We start from the raw sequence: 20,324 nt of genomic DNA, 5'->3' as shown, positions 1-20,324 counted from the left end.
ACCACACACTCCTGGCTTAAGAGAAAGCAGGAAATTCCAGTTGATATATATTGCTTGTAAAACATTCTAAATGCCTGCAGGTTGAAAATTCAGAGCCATTTAAAACCTGAGTAATGAAAACAAGAGGTGAGATCCAAAGTTGCATGAGCAAACATCTGCTTATACAGCTGGGTTTCTCTTTGCTTTCCGAAATCTTTTGAAGGTTGCAGGAGCCTGCAAAGCAGGTTTTTTTGTTTCGTTTTCCTTTCTTTTGAGCAGGGACGAAAAAGACAAGTCCTGTTGTGCTAGCAGGTGTATGTTGTGCAAGTGGGTTGACAGCACTGGATGTCACCCAATCTCTTAAAAACTAGATTAGTATATGAGAAAATAAAGTCTTTCAGCTGTAGCATTCTACAGGCACCTTGTGTTATTTAAAACCTCCATTCATTCACAGAACACAGTATGTTGAAGGATTTTATTCATGGATAGTTGATGAATATAATAGATCTGACAAGGCACACCTGTGGATTACCGCTATAGCCAAAGGAAGATTGCTTATTTTCAAATAAGCAGATTTCAAACAATAAATCTAACAACTTGGTGTTACTTTCATTTTCATTCTCTTTATAAAATTCCTATGTTTACATTGTGATCAAAAATTCTAAAGTGTTTGTAAGCAATCACCCTTTGATCTTGTTCCCATCTTTATAATTTGTCTGAAGGAATAGATTTTCTTCTGCAGTTTTTTTTGAAATGTAAGATAGTGTGCAATTCTTAAGGATCATTGAATTGTGTCACATTTAAGTAAACTAGATTAACTTGCACTCAATACTTATAGAAATGCTGACATATAGCAGGGGTCAGGAGCATTTGAACACTGATTTTTACCAAAGTATTTTTCTGCATCTTGGAAGCCAACACTGCACAGTTAAAAATTGTTGTCAAAGTTCATTGAGAATCAGTGCAACAGAATTGTTTACTAACAAGCAAAGACAATCCAGCCTGAAAAGATCATCATATTCATTGCTTTTGAGCCCTCAGTTATGTATTGTGCTGCTTACATCAAAATTCACAATGTTACTTGATCCTTGTGTATGGTTAAAATAAAACTTTCAAAATATAATCTGAAGTAATAAAGGTACACATGTGCTAAGAATTTTCCTAAAACTGTTAGTGTTCCCACATAATTTGTAGGGACACAGTACTACTCAAATCTGGACTTTGACATGCAGGTTGGAGACGAAAGGTCCAGTTGGCATAATTGGTATGAAAAGCCTTCCACTATAAGCTGTGCAACAAAAATTATGTATTGCAAACATTCACTGAAAAACAATAAAAGCACAAGAAAGAAATTTGAGTAATTTAAGTATAATGCAAATCAAAATAGTCTACATAAACAAAGCTGGTGGCAGGGGGTGGGCAGCAGAGAGGCAATCAACTTTTTCCAGTTAAGAAACAGCTTGCTATGACATAGTTTCATTCAAGTACCCAATTACTATGTTTTCAGAACTGCAAGTTACTCTCTTGGCAGACATCCCACATCTGTGGACAAATTCGTAACATTTGACACACTTGCAAGACGAAGCTCCGAAGCCTTAATTCCGAAAACAAAACCATTGGCCTTGCATTACTCTGTGAAGTTAAGAGTGGCAAACATCTATATTTAAACAAAACCAAGGACAGAAGAAAACAGTTTGTTAACCAGACAAACCGAATAGAGAATACAAATACTACCAAGTCAGATTTTTGTTGTCATAGTTCATAAAATAGTAGAAGATTATAGTAACACGGGAAGAAATAATTTATAACCAGAAAGCAAAGCAAAGAGAAGTGTGAGGAAAAGGCCATTTCAAGGTTCCATTCCAAGCTGCACTGCAGCCACGTTCCTTTGTTCTGATGCAGAAGGAATGTTCACATCGATGGAACAAACTGAGGGGGGTTTGGAGATGTACCTCACACGCACCAGCAGGAATGCTCAGGAGAGGGTAAAACAAACTATATTCCTTAAATATCAGGACAACAAGGAATGGGCCTTGATCCATCAGTGAAGAAATCGAATGCTCATTTTTTGCTCTACATCCACCTTCTCCAAAACCTGCAAAAAAGTAGAATTGTTAACCATTTGTCACAGGAATCGAATTCTATCTCAACTTTTAGACTTTAGTCTTGTCTTAGGAAGCCATTCTAGTCAGCTTTCCTACTGCATATCCTCTTGTGCTACAGAACTATTTTTTGTAGATCTTGACCTAGAGGTCATCAGTAATATATTTTATGGAAAATGAAAGCTGTACTTAGCAACACTTGCGTTTGGAGTGTATTTAATTGCATTTATGGAATTCAAGATTATCCCTGGGCAGTCCATCAAAGCACTGACCAAACTAAATCAGCTTAATTTCAAGAAAGGCTCCTGTATCATGTACCCACAGACCATGCCTTGGAACAGCATGCAATGTTGTCACACGCTAAAAATATTTAGAAAAGCTAATGTGTCTAACAAGAGTCATTTAAGCAAATAAGATAAATTGCAATTGTTATGAAGCTGAAGAGCACACCTCTGCCAATTTATGTTCAGATATGGGAAATAGCAAAATAACTGAAGAAATTATGCACCTAAGCCTCCTATTCATTTGATTGCACATCTGATTCGGCAATCCTAGCACTTAATTAGGTTTGCCATATTAAACATTGTTTCCTGACCTTAACAAACTCTGCAAAGGAGATTGCACTGTCACCATCTTGATCAGCCTCCTGGATTGTTCTGTCAGCAATGCTGCCCAACTGTTCATCTGAGATGTTTACGCCAACCATCATCCGCAAAACCTGCAGTATACAGAAACCCCAAAAGAATGCAATGCTAGTGTTTAACAAAGAATATGCTGTAAGTGCTAAGAAGGCACCAGACAAGTAAAGCTACTATTTTAAGTCAACCAAGTAAAGTTCCAGGACCAGCCCAATCAGGCAGCTGGTTTTAAATATCACAAAACAGCAGCAATTTTTAATTATTATATTATTGCTCCCAAGGAGAGGTGCTTGGGACATTTCTTGATTCAGGTGCCAAAATACCTTAGCTGTCCTTGGCTGCTAGGTACTATACACCTTGACTTGTGGCACAAACCACCATTTACTGCACTGCCTCAAATGAAGTACATTGAGGCAGTTTAGGGAAACTTTCTAGAAATAAGGAGATCAGTCCAGGTTCATTGAATAACATCTAGTGCACCACTTAAAAATAGAACTTTCATCTCAAGAATTCTCAGATCAGCAAGTTAACAATTATCAGAAAGTTCTCCGCTTTTTTTCTCTGGGCCACCCTTTTAGAGTAAAAATTTGCTCATGCCACACCAAAATTTTTATTGATAAGAATTGATAAGATATTGGAAAGCAAAAAGAAACAACCCCTAGCAATGCTTGATTTATAACACAGAACACAACTATTTATATAATATGATTATGGGACATCCAGAAAGTATAAAATAAAGTAAGCCATTGTTACACAAACCAAGTATGGTATTCTTTGAATGAACAGCACTTTGGTGTGAAATGCTCAAATCATGCCCACCTTGCTCCTCAGTTTGTCAAACAAACCACACTACTAGCTTAGCTTTATGTGAAAACCAGTACTTGTGGGCTAGTTCCCTCTAGAACAACCAGAAGAGCTTCACGATAAGCTCTAATAGTTTGTAACTATGGCATACCATGGTGTGCAAACCTTTAAGTACTTTTTCCAGTGCTACAAGATACTTCACAGGTTATTTCTGGTTACAGATAGGTAGCCGTGTTGGTCTGCCATAGTCAAAACAAAAAAATTCCTTCCAGTAGCACCTTAAAGACCAACTAAGTTAGTTCTTGGTATGAGCTTTCGTGTGCAAGCACACTTCTTCAGATACACTGAAACAGAAGGATCTGGCAACTTCTGTTTCAGTGTATCTGAAGAAGTGTGCTTGCACACGAAAGCTCATACCAAGAACTAACTTAGTTGGTCTTTAAGGTGCTACTGGAAGGAATTTTTTTGTTTAGGTTATTTCTGGGCTGTTCTGGGCTTCAGCATTTGTAGCAGTGTTTGGGGTTCACAGAATACCTTTCCCCACCACCAAGAGCACAGCTTTATAGGATTGGGGCCGGCTGCTGGTTTTGAACCAGAGTATATTTTTTATTGTTATAGCTGGTGGCAAGGAGAGTTTAACCTCATGACATACATTGGGTGAGGAATGTTTGGCCTGTGTGCCAATTTGAGCCGTCAAGCTGTTTTTCCGAAACCACACCCATTTGCCCATGAGCTGACATCACTACTGAACAGGGTTTAATCCTGCACTGGCTACCCAATCCTGTTCCTAGCATGGAACAGGGTCACACAGCCTAGGCAGACGAGAGATTAAGATTGAGCAATATCTGTGTGAGTGAGGGGATTTAAAATGGAGGGGAGAGATTGGCAAAGTCTTTTCTTACCTCTGCTGCTACTATAGTTATATTGTTATATAATGCCTATATATTATAATAATTTAGTATTATCATTCAACCAGACTTTACCTTAAGGGCTAAATAAGACAGTCATCCGGAAAAAAATGCATTAATTTATGGGCTGCAAAAGCTAAACCTACCTGAAGCAGTTCCTCTCGAGAAATCTTGTCATCTTTATCTAGATCATATAGCCGAAAAGCAACTAAAGGAAATAATTAAATTCAAGGTTATTTATTTTATACTGCCCTTCACAGGGTAGTTTACAAAATCAAAACACATAACATAATACCCTCTTCTACATGGCTCAATCCATACAGCATGAGACCCTTCATCTCAGGGTCATGGGTTCGAGCCCCACACTGGGCAAAAGATTTCTGCACTGCAGGGGATTGGACTATATGACCCTCGCAGTACCTTACAACTCTCCAATTCTATGATTCGATGAAGAAGAACAAAGAACAACAATAACCCCTTCCCATGAACACATTAAAAAGCCACAGACTGTTGAATCAGAAGTGTTACTTAGGAACTGCCATAAATGGCAGAATACTGAGTAAAAATACAAAAGAAAAGAAAAAGTAAACAAACTGTCACATTTTGGTAGGGAATTTCTGGATAAGGGAAAAAATGATATACAGAGGAATCCCTGCTTACGCAGGGGTTCTGATCTGGGACACATGCAAGTATGTTCCAGCCTTATCCACCCCCTTTGGGCGCCAAAAAAGGCATGTTTCAGCAGTTGCACGCATGCAGATCATGTGCGAATGGGGAGGTGCCTGTACTAAAAATATTTATGCTTAAATTCTGGGATCTTTCTTTTTCTTTGACCAGTTTACTGATACATGCTAGCACATTAAACAGATTTCTTTTTCCTATCACACAGTAATTTATAGAATGCTTATATAGAATGTCCTATATTTACCAGGAGTCACGGAAAGTCAGCCTGCTTCTACAGTTTTACCAATAATTTAAGATTTGTTGAGTATCTTATGTACATCTAAGAATATTATAAAGTAAAATGTGGGGTCATGGAAGATAAAAATATTCTGATGATTCATTTAAAGTAGCACCATCAATGTGCACAGTGTTTTACAAATACAATTATTTCAGTACCATGTACTTCGGCTTGGTTATAGGCTTTTTTACATTAGGACAGAAATAACTGGCTGTGCCCAACACTGTAGCACCACTCACACAACAGACTTCCAGGCACACAATGGAATTTCCTGTTCCTGTGCACCCTCAAAAATAGTTGGGGGTGGTAATGAGGGACTCTGGTGGTAATCCAGAGTAGATTTTGGGAGTGTGAAGGAGGAAAGAAAATGGAAATTCAATTGGATGGCTGAGCTACAACTCCCATCAGCCACAGCCAGCAAAAGTGACAAAAATCCACTTTCACTTAAATAACTTTGTACTCTTGCTTCCATAAGATTTGTATCCAGATTTAAACTAAGTTTAAAAGAAGAGGAACAGATTCCAAGCTGCAGGATTACAAAGAAGAATACAAAGCAGTACAATTAGCCTGAATAGATGTCCAATTAAAAATGTCTTACAGTACAACTTGTTGCTCCGACTATTAAGCGGTTCTGGCCCATTCTGGTCTTTGCTTTTTTCATTATCCTCAATGGGTCGGAAGTGTGCCAAAGTCCTCATGAATCCACGAAAATTCACCTGGTCTTCTCTATACCAGAGAAGATGCACACAATTTATTACATTTTGCAAATCCATCAAGCAATATACTTCAAACAAGAATATCTAAACAAATTTACCAGAGTTTGGAGAATGCAGTTTCATATTTTGCTATTATTTTTCTATAATTGTTCCATGTACACTGTTTTGGTCTCTCTTCTCAGCTGTTATTTTATTTTGCTGTTTAACTGAACGTTATTAAACTACCATCTCAAAACTATAACTTAAACTATAAAAATTAGTCAGCCTTCAACAATTACCAACCATCCCAGATCCTTAGATTAGCAGGAGAGATGCTTCTTACTATTTTTGCTGGTTATTGTTGGCAGTTGTACATTGACATGGGATAGAATTCTCTCTGTTGTGGCTCCTCAACTGAAAAGTTCTCTCCCCCTGGAGGCATGAATGGGCCCTACAGTATTGGGCTTCTGGCACCAGGTACTCACTCACCTGTTCACACAAGCATTTGGAGATATGCTGCTATTCAAAGTCTCAGTGCAATTTGCTGCTCCAAACTTAACTATGTTTTTCCTTCTGAAAAATTGGCTGATGTTGTAGCCTTGGGGCTCTGTGCTTCTTTGAAATGTGCTCTCCCTACCTCTTGTTGATGTAGGAGAGAAAGGTTGATGGAACTTCTTTATTATTGAGCACAGGTGCTTGCCTCCACCCAATCAGCAGGGGGAAGGATCCTGGCAATTACAACTGGCCAAAAATTTCAGACCCCTGCTTAGAGCATCAACTGAAAGGTAGTCAAGGTTTTACTTCTCAGCTAGTGAAGGGAATTTGGGAAGTGAAGTAGATATTTTTGGTGCCATTTGATAAATGTGGCAGAATATAAACAGAACTAAAGCGTCTAACAAATACCTAATATTAATAAAGCTTTACTTTGAATAGTTAGTAACTGATGCTCCAGTCCCCAATATTGTATCTGAAGTCCAGCACATTGTTTTACGGTGTCAAGAATAGAATATAAGAATCCACATCTTAAATTAGTCCTAGGAGCACTTCACACCAAGCAACTTATTATGAAGAAACACTGTGCAACTTACCCTTCTGGAAAAAAGGCATTGATAATCCGGTCCCCCAGTGGGTTGATGGCAAGTTCTGGAATGCGTTGGAAATCTTCACGGCTACAATTTCAATGAAATCTACATCAATCCTTTAATAGAATAAGATCTCTGAACACCCATGTTAAACATTCATTTTTTATAATAGGGCTGATTGAAATTTATGGTTCAGATATCACACAACAGCTATGAGGGGTTTTTAAAGTTTTTTTTTAAAAAAAGTAAAGATCCAGTATGTTAAGCTCATTGATCATGAAAATAGTAAACCTCAGATCAAGAAAATGAGTTTTGCGCTGCGTACTTTTGTATTTTCAGTTCATAACACCTATCACCAATAGAAAAATCCCAGTTGTGTAGTATTAATGTACAGCTATATAGATTTTTTAAAAAGAAGGTAAAGGACCCCTGGACGGTTAAGTCCAGTCAAAGGCAACTATGGGGTGTGGCGCTCATCTCGCTTCAGGCTGAGGAATCCAGCGTTTGTCCACTGACAGCTTTCAGGGTCATGTGGCCAACATGACTAAACCATTTCTGGTGCAACGAAGCACTGTGACGGAAGCAAAAGCACACGCAAACATTGTTTACCTTTGTGCCACAGCGGTACCTATTTATCTACTTGCACTAGTGTGCTTTTGAAGTGCTAGGTTGGCAGAAGCTGGAACAGAGCAACTGAACAATACTTTGCAGATAATTTGCAAGTGTCTTCAGCTTTGCTTGCCCTCCCTCCTCCGATAAGAAATGACCAAAAGCCCTGCACAAACCAGCTTCACCTGTATCTTTCCACTTAGAGGTCAGCTAATTATGCAAAGCCTGGAGGGACACCCCACGGCTAGACAAAGAGGCAAAGTAAACAAATAACTGGTAAGCACTTTTCTTCCTTCCCTAACCAGTGAAAAAAAGGGGGGAACAGTTTTTTTCTTTCTTTTCTGGTGGTGGTTATGTTGTTGCTTCTCCCTAAATAGCTTTCCTCCATATTAAAAAGGAAGGGTGGTTTTTTTATAATTTACAGGAGACTATCTTTTTGCTTGCTTGCCCTCCCTACCTCCCTTTGATAAAAAGGGAGAGATTGGTGGGATGAGGGCTTTTGGGGGAAAATGGAAGGGAGAAGATTTAGCTGGCTGTCTTATGCTGAAATGGGAGATTAGGTACTGTATGAGAATGATGGGGAGGGCGTTTTTCAGTAAGTAGTGAAAGCAAATATGTGTCTACTCACAAGCAAGCCCTACAGGATTCAATGGGGCTTACTCCAAGGAAAGTAGAAGTTACTTTAGTTGAAATCAGTGGGGCTTATGCATGCAGAGATTCCACTTAGACCTTTGAGTGGGGAAGCAGATGTCATGGGGAGGTACGCTGGGACCCTCTGCTGCTGTGGGGAAGCATGGCACACCCTCCACTGCTGCAAGGAGGTATGGTGATACCTTCTGCCCCTGTGGGGAGGCCCAGCAAGGCTCTCCGCCACCACAGACACATATTATATATCAAGATATCATGATATTTAGCTGGTGATATTACCATGATGTTGAAAACCAGCTATCACCCAGCCCTACTCACCACCACTGAGTGGATTTGAACCACCAACCTTCCAACTGGCAAGCCCAAGAGACTCAGTAGTTTAGATCAGTGATTCCCAATCTTGGGTCTCTGTTTTTGGACTACAACTTCCACCATCCCTAGCAAGCAAGACCAGTGGTCAGGGATGATGGGAATTGTAGTCCGAAAACAGCTGGAGTCCCAAGGTTGGGAAACACTGGTTTAGACCACAGCATCACCCACGTCCCTGTACAGTTATATATAATTCTTGAGGCAAGTAACCAGGGCAAGCAATAGTTAACTTATTTTGTTTGGGTAATTTATCTGACACCAGCTTAACCTTGGCTGCTGAATGTCAGCCAGAGGAGGAACTTTTTACAGCTGTTCTGAAAGTGCTCAGGCTTACTCTGATAGATATCTAGGTGAAGGTTCATCTGCTCTCAAGGACATGGGAAGCAGTCAGCAAGAATGACTATGTATCTTTGTTTGGATTTGGTATACAGATGACATGGTCAAAGCATTGCTCTTAGTTAATCTTAGCTGTCATGATGATATAAAAGTAGGTGTATGGTTTATTTAAGATCACACTTCTCCTCCCAAGTTTACATCACTCCACATCTATCTAGCAACTAAGACCATATCCTATGCACTACTATGGGACTCGCTTCCCAGTCAACATGCACTGGATACTCTAGCCTACTTATGATTTCTCAGTATCTACAGTATGCAACAATAAAATATATCCATTTGTACTTACTTGCTGGATATATTCAGCATCTAGTAGGAGTTTAAACTACTTAGATTCATTATTTAGTCATGATAGTGTTCTTTAGGCAATCATATTCATAGTACCTGGACACTATTTATTGTTTGGAAGTATTATATATTTTTTCTTTTGCTTGAGTCAACCCACCTGACGTGATGCCCTTCATAATTACCCTTTGATTCACTATGATCTGTCCATGGTACACTTTTTTACTCCATGGTTCAAAAACTATAATCAAGGGTTGCTGAAATAGTGGGTTGAATTAAAAGCAATACATTTCCTATATTTACCACTTTGTACCGAAGATTGCAGTGTAGAAAGAGATCACTAGAATCCCCTCATTTTAAGAATGTTAACACCATGAATGGCCTCTGGAATGTGACAAAAGTCTCTTAAGTATTTTTTGCCCATAAAACTCAAAGGAGAAACCCCTCGACAACAGAATATATGCAGAATCTGGTGTGTTGATCCTACAGTAGGCTTGAATCAATCTGACTCCAGCTTCAGCCTTGATTTCATGGAATACTAACCTCTTAAGCATCATCTTCCATGTACATCTAGGCACTGTCAAATGGCTCTTTCACCTTATATTTCAATAAAATAAATTCTATTTCCCAGTTCACATAGTAATTGTTCTTTCTTTATTCAGCCATAGTTGCCAGTTCCAATTTGCAACAGGGAATTATTAGCTAAGGAAAATAACTCTTCCAAAGCAGATGCATTATCCCTTGGGAAGAATGGAGTAGCAAGTCCACTGTTCGCACCACTGTTCATTCAGGAGTGACCCAGTGGGCAAAATCAATGCTAATGGCCCTCGAGGCCTTTCTAAAATCTGTAAAGTCTTGTTTACAGACAGCCTCAGAGGATAGTAAAAAGCAATGAGGCAGAGAGAGTATCATCTCGGCTTCTGCCCCAGCCACTATGAATTAGGATATCCCCAAAATTATTTCCACCTATACATAAGTTACAGAATATCCAAATTCACTATGCCAGTTGCTCCCAATTAGTGGTTTGCAGACCCCAGGGGGGGGCATGTATCCCACCCAGGGGGTCCATTGCACTATTCACAAAGCAAAAACTACCATAGAGATATGAAAATATTCAAAAGTAGGGAGTCCATGGCTTAGCTTTTAAAAAACATGTGTCTGCAGTACAGTATTTAGCTAATTGGGAACCTCTGTACTTCAGAAAATTTAAGCCTGCTACAACCTTTGAGGCTGGGTTTTTTGTTTAGTTTTTAAAGAATCAAGTAAGGTGATTCTGTTTGCAGTTGATAATTAGAGCCAAGCAAGTCTAGTGACTTTGAGCCAAACCAGATGTGACCTAGGAAATCTGAATAAGATTTTTCACTTCTCTCTCATATTAAAGGCAACTGGGGGTGTGAAATAATTTGGATAGGGAATGGTGTGCTGGGGGAATTGTTGTTATTAAATAATAATTTTACCTTGTGCCATTTTCCTGATTTAAACAGCATTCAACTTTAAACTGCAATTTGCCCAGAAGGGGAAAAACAGCAATTTCCAATGAAACATTTAAACTGGAGAAATTTCAGTGGGGAAAAAGTTAACTAGCCCCCCACTCCAAGTAATCCACCTCCCCTTGAGTCTGAACAGTGTGACAGATATATGAAAAGCAGCAAATCTCCTGTTACATGCATGTATCAGACTCTCCAGTGTTCTAAAACATATCCTCCCTGTTTGTAAAGATTCAGCACCTGAAATCGGAATGCAAGGCATCAGCTTCTAATTTCTATATTTTATGGCTTAGCTTAAGGTTAAACATTAACCAACTGTAACTACTGCATTTAAAATCTATTACTGTCATTGCTACCAGCCACTGCGCTTATGAAGGGGACATTATCCAAGTAAGAACGCTAACTGGAAAACACTACACACATCATAAAAGTAAATGAATACTGAAAAGCAAGCTGTGCTTTTTTTTTTTTTTTAGCAAAACCCACTTCACCTGGCTTAGACTGGAACTAACAGGAAATATTTTTTTCTTCTGTTCACATGCCATAGGAACACTATCCAACAGGATCTACCCATGAATTAATGTATTTTTGAAACCTACTTGCATGCTTTCATTGTGCTTATTCTGAATCACAGAAATCTAAACATCTTCTACTCAATAAGTCGTTCTGCCAAACCATATACTTTACACATATTGCAGCATATTTATAGAGTGGGGCATGCCTTCAGCAACACTTCCAATTTCTGTAATGTCTGAACAGAGAGAATGCACCGCAGAACTAGCTCATGTCTGTACTACTGCTTCATTATTATTTCAGTTTGATTCTTCCATCTTACTTTACAGTACCATCAATACTTATTCAAACATTTCATCATAAAAGAAAGTAACAAAAAGTCAAGTTTATGAAGTTATCCTGCCTTGCTCAGTTGACATAAAAGTATACGGTTAATACTGTTATCAGCATTGCAATCTATTTACAAAGAGGTTTTTTTTAATACTAAAAGTTATTGTTTCTAGACTTTTCTGTACTTCCATCTTCAACAGCAAACTAAGTCGCTCCTAAGATTGTATCTATTTCCAAATCCTCTTCACTTCATAATCCTCTCTTGTTTAGGGCAAGAGATTAACTCCAATTACAGGACCCATATATTTGGTTGGATTTAAGGGAGGATTTGTCAGCATGCTGGCATGAGAACTGGGTCTGGTCAGTGCCTAGATGTGCAACTGCCCAAGAACCACATATACACTGCCTTTGGTTCCATGACAGGAGAAAGGCAGGATATAAATGTAAGAAATAGTGGGTTTCAGTTTAAAAAGAACACTTTGTTTTGACATTAATATCTACATCAATATGGTATAGGCTATTAGAATGGCATTTTAGCCATTCTGAAGAGTCCATAAGTTTCAGAAATAGCAGTCTGCCCTGAAATCAGTCAGGGATTCAAAGCCACACTGCAATTTGAACTTTTATTCCTACAGCCACTTCCAAATTAACCAACTCACTAGAAATTTTGCACGTCTATACTTAACATGAATTTATGATCTTTTCTCTTGCTTAAACTGTTTTGGCTCAAAATATAGGGAAGACAACTTGGCAGGAGGTAACAAAAATGATCTACCCTGTATTCTGAGCTGAAACAGTTTAAGTAAAACTCAGGAGTACTGTAGCACCTTAAAGATTAGAAGATTTATTATTAAGGCACGATGAAGTGGGCTCCTGTCTATAAACACTTATACCACAATAGAACTGTTAAGCCTTGATGGTGTCACATGATTCCTTCTTGTTTTTATATGCTGTGTAGGCCAGATATGTGTTTCTTACAAATTTGGAAAATGATTTATGGAGGGTGGGAAAAGGAATAAATGTTCTCCCATATGGAAGCGGAGGTTTATTTCTGTTCTTATTTTCTGTTCTTATTTTCATCATGTATTTTGTTTTTTATATTGTAATGTATGTTATGAACCACCCTGAGATCTACGGGTATATGGTGGTATACAAATTTTAACAACAATAACAACTGCTTTGCTATTCTCAATTCTGCTCCTCAGCACATTTTAAATGGTGTTGCTTTGAAAGCTTTGCTGAAATGCAGGGAAAAGTTTTTTAAGGAAATGCTATACTTCTACTGTGATGTGCATTGTTACATATGCAGCTCATTTCTCATCTCCGCTAATATTACCCAATTATGTATATGATTATGACAATTATGACATGGCTTGGTGTTCTAAATTCGACTGTGTTACTGGCCCTGCTCTTTTGTTCCTTGAAACACAGCTTCAGACATGCATTTTGGAGGAAGGGGGGTTGAACATGGGACCCTTGTACAAAGGCTCCTCACACAATTTAGAACCCAGGGTTTGGGATTGCAAAGGGGAAAGTCTATGTACGTAGAAGAACTTCCTCCCAACATATACAGCGCAGGGGGCTGAACTCGCAGGTAATGCAACAGTGGGAGCTGGGCCAGTAAGTGCAGTCCCATTGTTCCTCACATGATTGTAACTGCATGAAGCATAAAACCTGAACAGGGATTATGGGTTGTACCCAATACACTCAAACAATAGGAATTCTCTGGTTCCTCCTTCCCCCACTGCATCCCAATGTGTGTCCCAAATAGCCTTCTGGGGTTCAGAGGACTCTCAGGAAATGCATGGAACAGGAGGAAGAGGGCTGCAGCTAGAGGGGGTAAATCAAGGGAAACTGGGCAGAGGCAGTGAGCAAGTCAATACAGTAAGGCACTAAGCAAAAGCAGTGAGTCAGTACAATGAAGTTTGCTAAAGAGTACCTACCTAAGAGTGCCATTCTCTCCTTTGTCTAGGCTGGTAAACCGACTGTACAGACGAGTAATCTGACTGTGGGAAACTGAAGCAAAAATAAATTAAAACTTACAATTGAACAGCAACATTTTAAAATCAATTAATCCACAGTACTCAATACAGAGTAAGAGTAATTTCATTACATTTCAGGGGTCAGGACACTGATTTTTGCTGGATGTTTACATTTTAAAATGACCTCCATTCAGATTTTAAGTCCTATTACCCCTCTATTGGTAAGACATTTCACTCCTTTATTAGTAAAACCAGGACTTTTTTTCAGCTGGAACTCGCTGCAATTTAGTTCCACCACCTCTCAGATGGGCGCCATTGCCATTCTAAGATGAGGGAGCCATTTATGGTGAGTTCCGGCACCTCTTTCTAGAAAAATAGCACTGGGTAAAACATTTCACTAAACAGACATGTCTTAAGAAGAGGTATGACATAGGTAAATTTATTACAGCCTTGCAAGAAAAGTCTACAAAACATTTCCAAGGTTGCATGCCCACTGATGTCTACTGGCCTATAGCTAACAAATACAGCAGGCCTGCAGGTGAGGAACAGATATATTTTCGTCTCCCATCAGACTACCACATTTTCTTGTTAGTTGTAGATGAAAGTGCTTCACTTTTTCTGTGACCTGCACAGAAACCAAGGGGACAATCTGTCCTTCCTACACCAGCTCACCAGGTTGGATTCCATACACTTGTTTGCAACCAATTCCTTGTCACCTATGGCAACCAGGCAAAGGCCAACTACAAGGCTGAAGTACTAACTAGTCCACTGACTTGGCTAAGAGGGAAGTCTGTTCCTAGTCTCTCTTTAAATTCAGACAGTTCTGGAGCCCTAGGCTACCTCAGCCTCTGGATAATCTAATTTCCTTTCCAGCTGGAAGTAGTTTAAAGTTTAAACCACTCAGCTGCCAACCCTGCAAAAAACTCCACTAAAGCAATTCCAAATGGTTTTAAAGCATGCTAAATTGAGGAAGGAACAACCTTGTTAATTCCACAGAACACGAATCAACTTGATCTCTCTTTAAAAAGCTGTTCCCCAGGGCCCTGATAAAAGAATACAAATACAGTATTCTAAACAATTTTCTGATCTATTGTACTGGTTTCAGTGACTAGCTTTGCCTAGCAAAAAATATTGTAGATGCCAGGTTTCAATGAAAATATGGCACATCCTCTCCTCCCTACCAATAGTCTTTTAAGTTGCCAAGGTAGATCTCCCTGGCTACAAAGCTCTCCCTAAAATAGTTATTTTTAATTTTGATGAGTAAATTTGCAGGGTCGATTTGCATTATTCCCCAGCAAACTAACTGTAAAACAAGAGTGTGACTGAAACTTTAAGCAGCTAAGGTTACAAGACTAGGTTTGTCTTTATCTCTTGATATTAACTAAGGAAACATCTGAAAAAGTGTTATGAAATGCAAACATTCCAGGCAGAAAGTTAAAAAAAAATATTGATACACATAATCTGGATATTGTTCTTGTCTGACTAACAATCACAACCATTTATTTTACATTTCAAAGTCCAAGTGCAGTGGCCTATTTGCCAAATAGCTGAAAGAACCATTTTAATATTACACATGGTATTCATAGTTTTGCCATACATTTTTTTTCTAATTATATGCAAAGCCACATATTTTTACTTTGAGTTATTTGCAATAAGACACTTCTTTATAAGTTAATGGACATCGGGCTTTATGACACACAGTATGTAAGCCACATTTAATTAAGTGTTTGACAGCAAGTTGGGGGTTTCCGACATTGAGATGAGCTTGCAAAAACTCTTATTACAAAAACTGATGGTGTAATTAATTATGAGTGGGATCTAACTGGTGGCCTTGCACTCAGGCTTTTGATTCAGTGAACACCTCTGTTAATGGAAGCGGAAGGAATAATAATAATGGGGACGCGGGTGGCGCTGTGGGTTAAACCACAGTGCCTAGGACTTGCCGATCAGAAGGTTGGTGGTTCGAATCCCCACGACGGAGTGAGCTCCCGTTGCTCGGTCCCTGCTCCTACCAACCTAGCAGTTCAAAAGCATGTCAAAGTGCAAGTAGATAAATAGGTACCGCTGCGGCGGGAAGGTAAACGGTGTTTCCGTGTGCTGCTCTGGTTCACCAGAAGCAGCTTAGTCATGCTGGCCACATGACCCAGAAGCTGTACGCCGGCTCCCTCGGCCAGTAAAGTGAGATGAGCGCCGCAACCCCAGAGTCGGTCACGACTGGACCTAATGGTCAGGGGTCCCTTTACCTTTACTTTTTAATAATAATAATTTATTATTTATACCCCGCCCATCTGGCTGGGCTTCCCCAGCCACTCTGGGCGGCTTCCAAAAAAATATTAAAATACTGTAATACATCAAACATTAAAAGCTTCCCTAAACAGGGCTGCCTTCCCAATGTGGGCTTTCCCAGACAGTCCCCCAATCGTCTACCCTTTTCAAAAGGGTCCCCAAACCCTGGAGCCAAATTTTGGGGACACTGGGGGCTGCAGCAAGCAACCAGCTTTCGTCCATTAGCAGAGGCATTCAACTGATCAAATACCTATCCATGGGCCCAAAGGTACCAACTGGATTGACCCCATGAGTCTGACAATTATGATAAACAGCTACCTGATCTGTTTCTTAAATAAGCCTTGAGACAGTAGTGGGATTATTAACTGAAACGTATACTTCACCAAAACAAAAACATAAAATTTTGCATAAATTATATGCAATGAGATTGCCATCTCTAACTTCTCTTGCCAGAGCAATAGCTGTGCTAGTCTCTTGCAATGAAGACTGTTGTGGTACCTTAAGGACTTGTAGCATAAGCTTCCATGGACTTTTCCATTAGATGCTGTATCTGCTAAAGTAGACAGTAGTCCAAACAACTGCTTGTGCACAATGAATTTGTTAACAATGTTGTTTTTTGTAATGAATCTTGCTTACAATGAAAAACAGAATCACTGAATAAAGCATAAAATAGCAACACTTACATGCACATTAAAGTTTCTGATTTATAATGTATTTTATGTGTAGCCTTGCCAAGACCATAACTCGTCTGCAGTCTTCATGAAGTGTGATCTCAACTACAGCAAGGGCCTAATCTCAAAAAATAAATATCAAATTCAGCCAATGCCAAAGCCTGACTTTGAAAAGCACACAATTAACATCATACACTTTGATGTAGTCTCTGCAGTCATCTTAGCAAGTACATGAGAAATGTCCCATAGCAAGACATTGTAGCTGGCATTAGGAACTGCAGGTGTTAAGGATGAATGACTCCCAATCAGCACCTCACATAACTGCCCTTTCATTAAAACTAGGAACATAAGCATATGATAGACATAAGCTATCCTTAGAAACTGTTTCACAGCAATAGTATCTGGAATGCACACTTTTATAGAAGTTGCTGCTCTGACAGGCTGCCAAGACCATTTTCTATGATGGTTCATTCCTCTATACATAGTTGGCTAAAAAGGTGCTACATAATTTCTAATTTTGATTCAGATTATTCAGTTGATGTCTCAATTCCAGTCTTCTGATCTTTTCTTAAATGTTTAGTGATCCAGACATTTACTGAATAAACAGTATTCTTCAGGTACTATTTCTGCTTCTTGCCAGCAAATTTACTATTTTGGCTCATTTTTAAAAGCCTTCACATTTCATACTAATATATAAGTAAATGTGTATGTGATGTCCATATAATACTGTTGCTGCTGCTAACATCTTTCTCAAAAATATGCTGATCTGAGAAAGTTGTGCTAGTTTATTTTACCATAAGCCACATAGACATCCAACAAGAAAATGTAAAAAGCAGGGATGCTTTTTGCTAGCCCCAAACCACTACTGAATATAAACCATTGGGCTGCTTCTATACACCTTATGCTCCCACTAATAATTCTATTTATTAAGGGTCAAATAATTGCATAACATAAAATTTAGCTTCCCGAGAATAAAGCACTACTCAGAATAGTAGTATTAACCCAGGGGTAGGCAACCTAAGGTCCGTGGGCCGGATGCGGCCCAATCGCCTTCTCAATCCAGCCTGCGGACGGTCCAGGAATCAGCATGTTTTTATGTGAGTAGAATGTGTGCTTTTATTTAAAATGCATCTCTGGGTTATTTGTGGGGCATAGGAATTTGTTCTCCCCCCCCCCCCCGGCCCACCACATGGTCTGATCGACGGTGGACTGGCTCACGGCTGAAAAAGGTTGCCGACCCCTATATTAAACTGATAGCACTATGACGACAAAATCTAATTGAATTTGTTTTTCTTAGTGCCAAGTTTGTACCATTGAACCAGTAATTAAAAAAATCAGTAGCTACTAGAGCATTAAACTATGTAATATAGCATGTATCATAAGGAGCAATAATTAGCGACTGTAGCTTTTGCTTAGTTTCCTCTACAATTCCTCCTTACTGTGTTACTCTCAGTAAGCCTATCTGTATAGACATGCTATATCCCTATGGTAAATACAGTAGTTGCTTACATACACAAGATAATTATTGGAAATAATATATTAGCTTCTTTCATTGCAATTAAACAATTGAAAAAGGTGAGATCAATCATGCATTAAGGCAGTAATCCACAGATCACCTGGCACTACCAGGAACTGCACGTTGGCAATTTAGAAAATGGAACGTCCTGACTGAACTTTTGTACTTTCACATTTCCTATTTTTTCAAGCGAACTAACTACATGCTACATACTAGGAATCAAATATCTGTAGATGGATATATTGTCATTTGCTACTAGTCAAAACAGTAGACGGGATTTGCTAATACAGAACTGGGGAAGGAAAAATAATAGTCATCTGTAACTAGTCTGTAGCTATAGCCTAATAGCACATTTGTTTTCTGTTGTATTTTTGCCCACTAGATAACGTTCTGTTTGGCTTTGGGAGATGTACATTACTAAGCCATGGAGCCATCAAGAGGCCTTAGGCAAGCTGCTATCTGAGCCTCAGAAAACAAGCTGTAAAATGAGAATTCCAACGATATCATGTGGGTGTTCATCTTTGTAATAAGATAAAGGCTGTAATATGTTTTACATCAAAAGTGCCCTAAATAAAGTTGTGCTAAAGACTATCAGAACTGCTTGCACAATTGCTTCACGGTGTCTCATGGAAAGGAATTTATAAATGAAATTAAAAATGTTAACCAGTCCTTTGAATGCTCCAGTGCATGTCAAGAGGAAATGCATTATCAATCTATACATAAATAATGTGCCACCAATGTGCATGGCACTTAGATTCATAGAACTACAGGAGGGGCACCTTTAACACTTGGAAAGAAAATCTAGAATGCAGCAAGCAACACTTTTGATACAGGTTGGAGCATTCACAACAAAAAGAGGTTTAATTTAAGCTAGCACTTGTCCTGAATGCTTACCTCAGGAACAAGCGTAGCACTTGTAATTAAGAGGGCTTGTGTAGAGTTGTTTTCCCTTCTCTACTCTGCTACAACTCACATAAAAAGAGCTCCTACAAGGGCTTTATACTCTTCATAATTATACGGGGCAAATTAAGCAGAATAATAATTTTAAAAATCACTAAGGCAGGATAAAGTACGATAAAAATGCTCCTCCAACCCACTGTCAGGTTGAGCATTTGACTTTAAAACAGCACATAGCAAACTGATGTTGCAACCATTTCGAAAGTTCAGGTGTTGCCGATTCATCAAGGGGAGGGCAACCCACAGTAGTCAGACGTCAAAAAAACCCCCTCTCTTCTCTTAGGGAAGGCTACTACCACACACACAAGGTATCAAGATACTTCGGTCGGAATAGTATCGACGCCTACATGCCAAGTTTATCAGGTCGGTAACTATAGGCTGCGCCTCACGCAGCATACCTTCTACCAGAACAGCGAAGAATTTGGCAGCCGGGCAACTTGAAGAGGAAGAAGACACGCCTTGGGAACTTGACCTTTCTCGTCACGCGGCAAAAAAAGGTGACCAGAGGCAACAGAATGTGGGGCTCCTGTACTTTTAAGGGGTGCGCAGGAGGAGGAAGGTCGGCAGGTGCCACTTCTCACTCCCGAGTCCTGAGACAGGATAAGCGGCACCTGCCGAAGTTCCTTTCCTTTCCCACACAGGTTCCCAGGCTTCGGGAAACCCCGACTCAGGCCAAGCCACAGGCGCCTCAGTCAAGGGTCACCCAATGCCGCCGAAAAGGCTCCCAGGTATATCGGCGAGGAATGGCGGTTGAGAAGTAGCGACGCCTCTTCCCTCAGCCCGGACACCTTCGGCCCTGGAAGGTGAAAAACCGCAGGTGCCTCGCCCTCCCGTTACGAGGCCGTGAATGGTTTTCGGCCGCAGAAAGCAAGGCCAGCCCAGCGCCCCCCGGTCTCCAGCTGCTTCTCTCGGTACTCACAGCCTGTCTCCTTCTTGATCTCCTCAATCTCCTCGTCCCGAAGCAGCGTGGAAGCCCGGGAGCCCATCGCGGCTGCTGCCTCACGGCCGGACAACCGCCTCGACTAAGCACCAGAAGGACTGCTCTTGGCCTAAGGCCGGCGGTCCTCCGTGCGGCGAGTCGGCCAGCCAATCAGCCGGGCAGACGC

At 39.8% G+C, this 20,324-nt stretch overlaps 1 protein-coding gene across 1 annotated transcript; it reads right to left on the bottom strand.

The window, feature by feature from the left end:
- Nucleotides 1-439: 439 nt before the first annotated feature.
- On the bottom strand, nucleotides 440-20,293 carry CHP1 (calcineurin like EF-hand protein 1). Its single transcript, XM_083510525.1, has 7 exons — nucleotides 20,138-20,293; nucleotides 13,750-13,822; nucleotides 7,176-7,256; nucleotides 5,991-6,118; nucleotides 4,578-4,639; nucleotides 2,677-2,799; nucleotides 440-2,074 (listed from the first exon to the last, which is right to left on the bottom strand). The coding sequence occupies exons 1-7, from the start codon at nucleotides 20,202-20,204 to the stop codon at nucleotides 2,021-2,023; spliced, it is 588 nt and encodes a 195-aa protein (XP_083366651.1). The 5' UTR covers nucleotides 20,205-20,293; the 3' UTR covers nucleotides 440-2,020.
- Between the last annotated feature and the right edge of the window lie 31 nt (nucleotides 20,294-20,324).

This window comes from Podarcis liolepis (assembly GCF_965112155.1).
Source record: "Podarcis liolepis genome assembly, chromosome: 1".
NCBI classification, from domain to species: domain Eukaryota; kingdom Metazoa; phylum Chordata; class Lepidosauria; order Squamata; family Lacertidae; genus Podarcis; species Podarcis liolepis.
Note: the sequence above shows the minus strand (reverse complement) of the source record. Positions and strands in the feature narration are given on the sequence as shown.

Bases quoted from the DNA above. Each gene is read 5' to 3' on its own strand.
- CHP1 (XM_083510525.1), bottom strand. From the start codon at position 20,204: ATGGGCTCCCGGGCTTCCACGCTGCTTCGGGACGAGGAGATTGAGGAG. The intron at 13,823-20,137 runs GTGAGTACCGAG...TTTTTGCTTCAG, and splicing joins GATCAAGAAGGAGACAGGCT to TTTCCCACAGTCAGATTACT. The intron at 2,800-4,577 runs GTAGGTTTAGCT...TGTATACTGCAG, and splicing joins CTCGAGAGGAACTGCTTCAG to GTTTTGCGGATGATGGTTGG.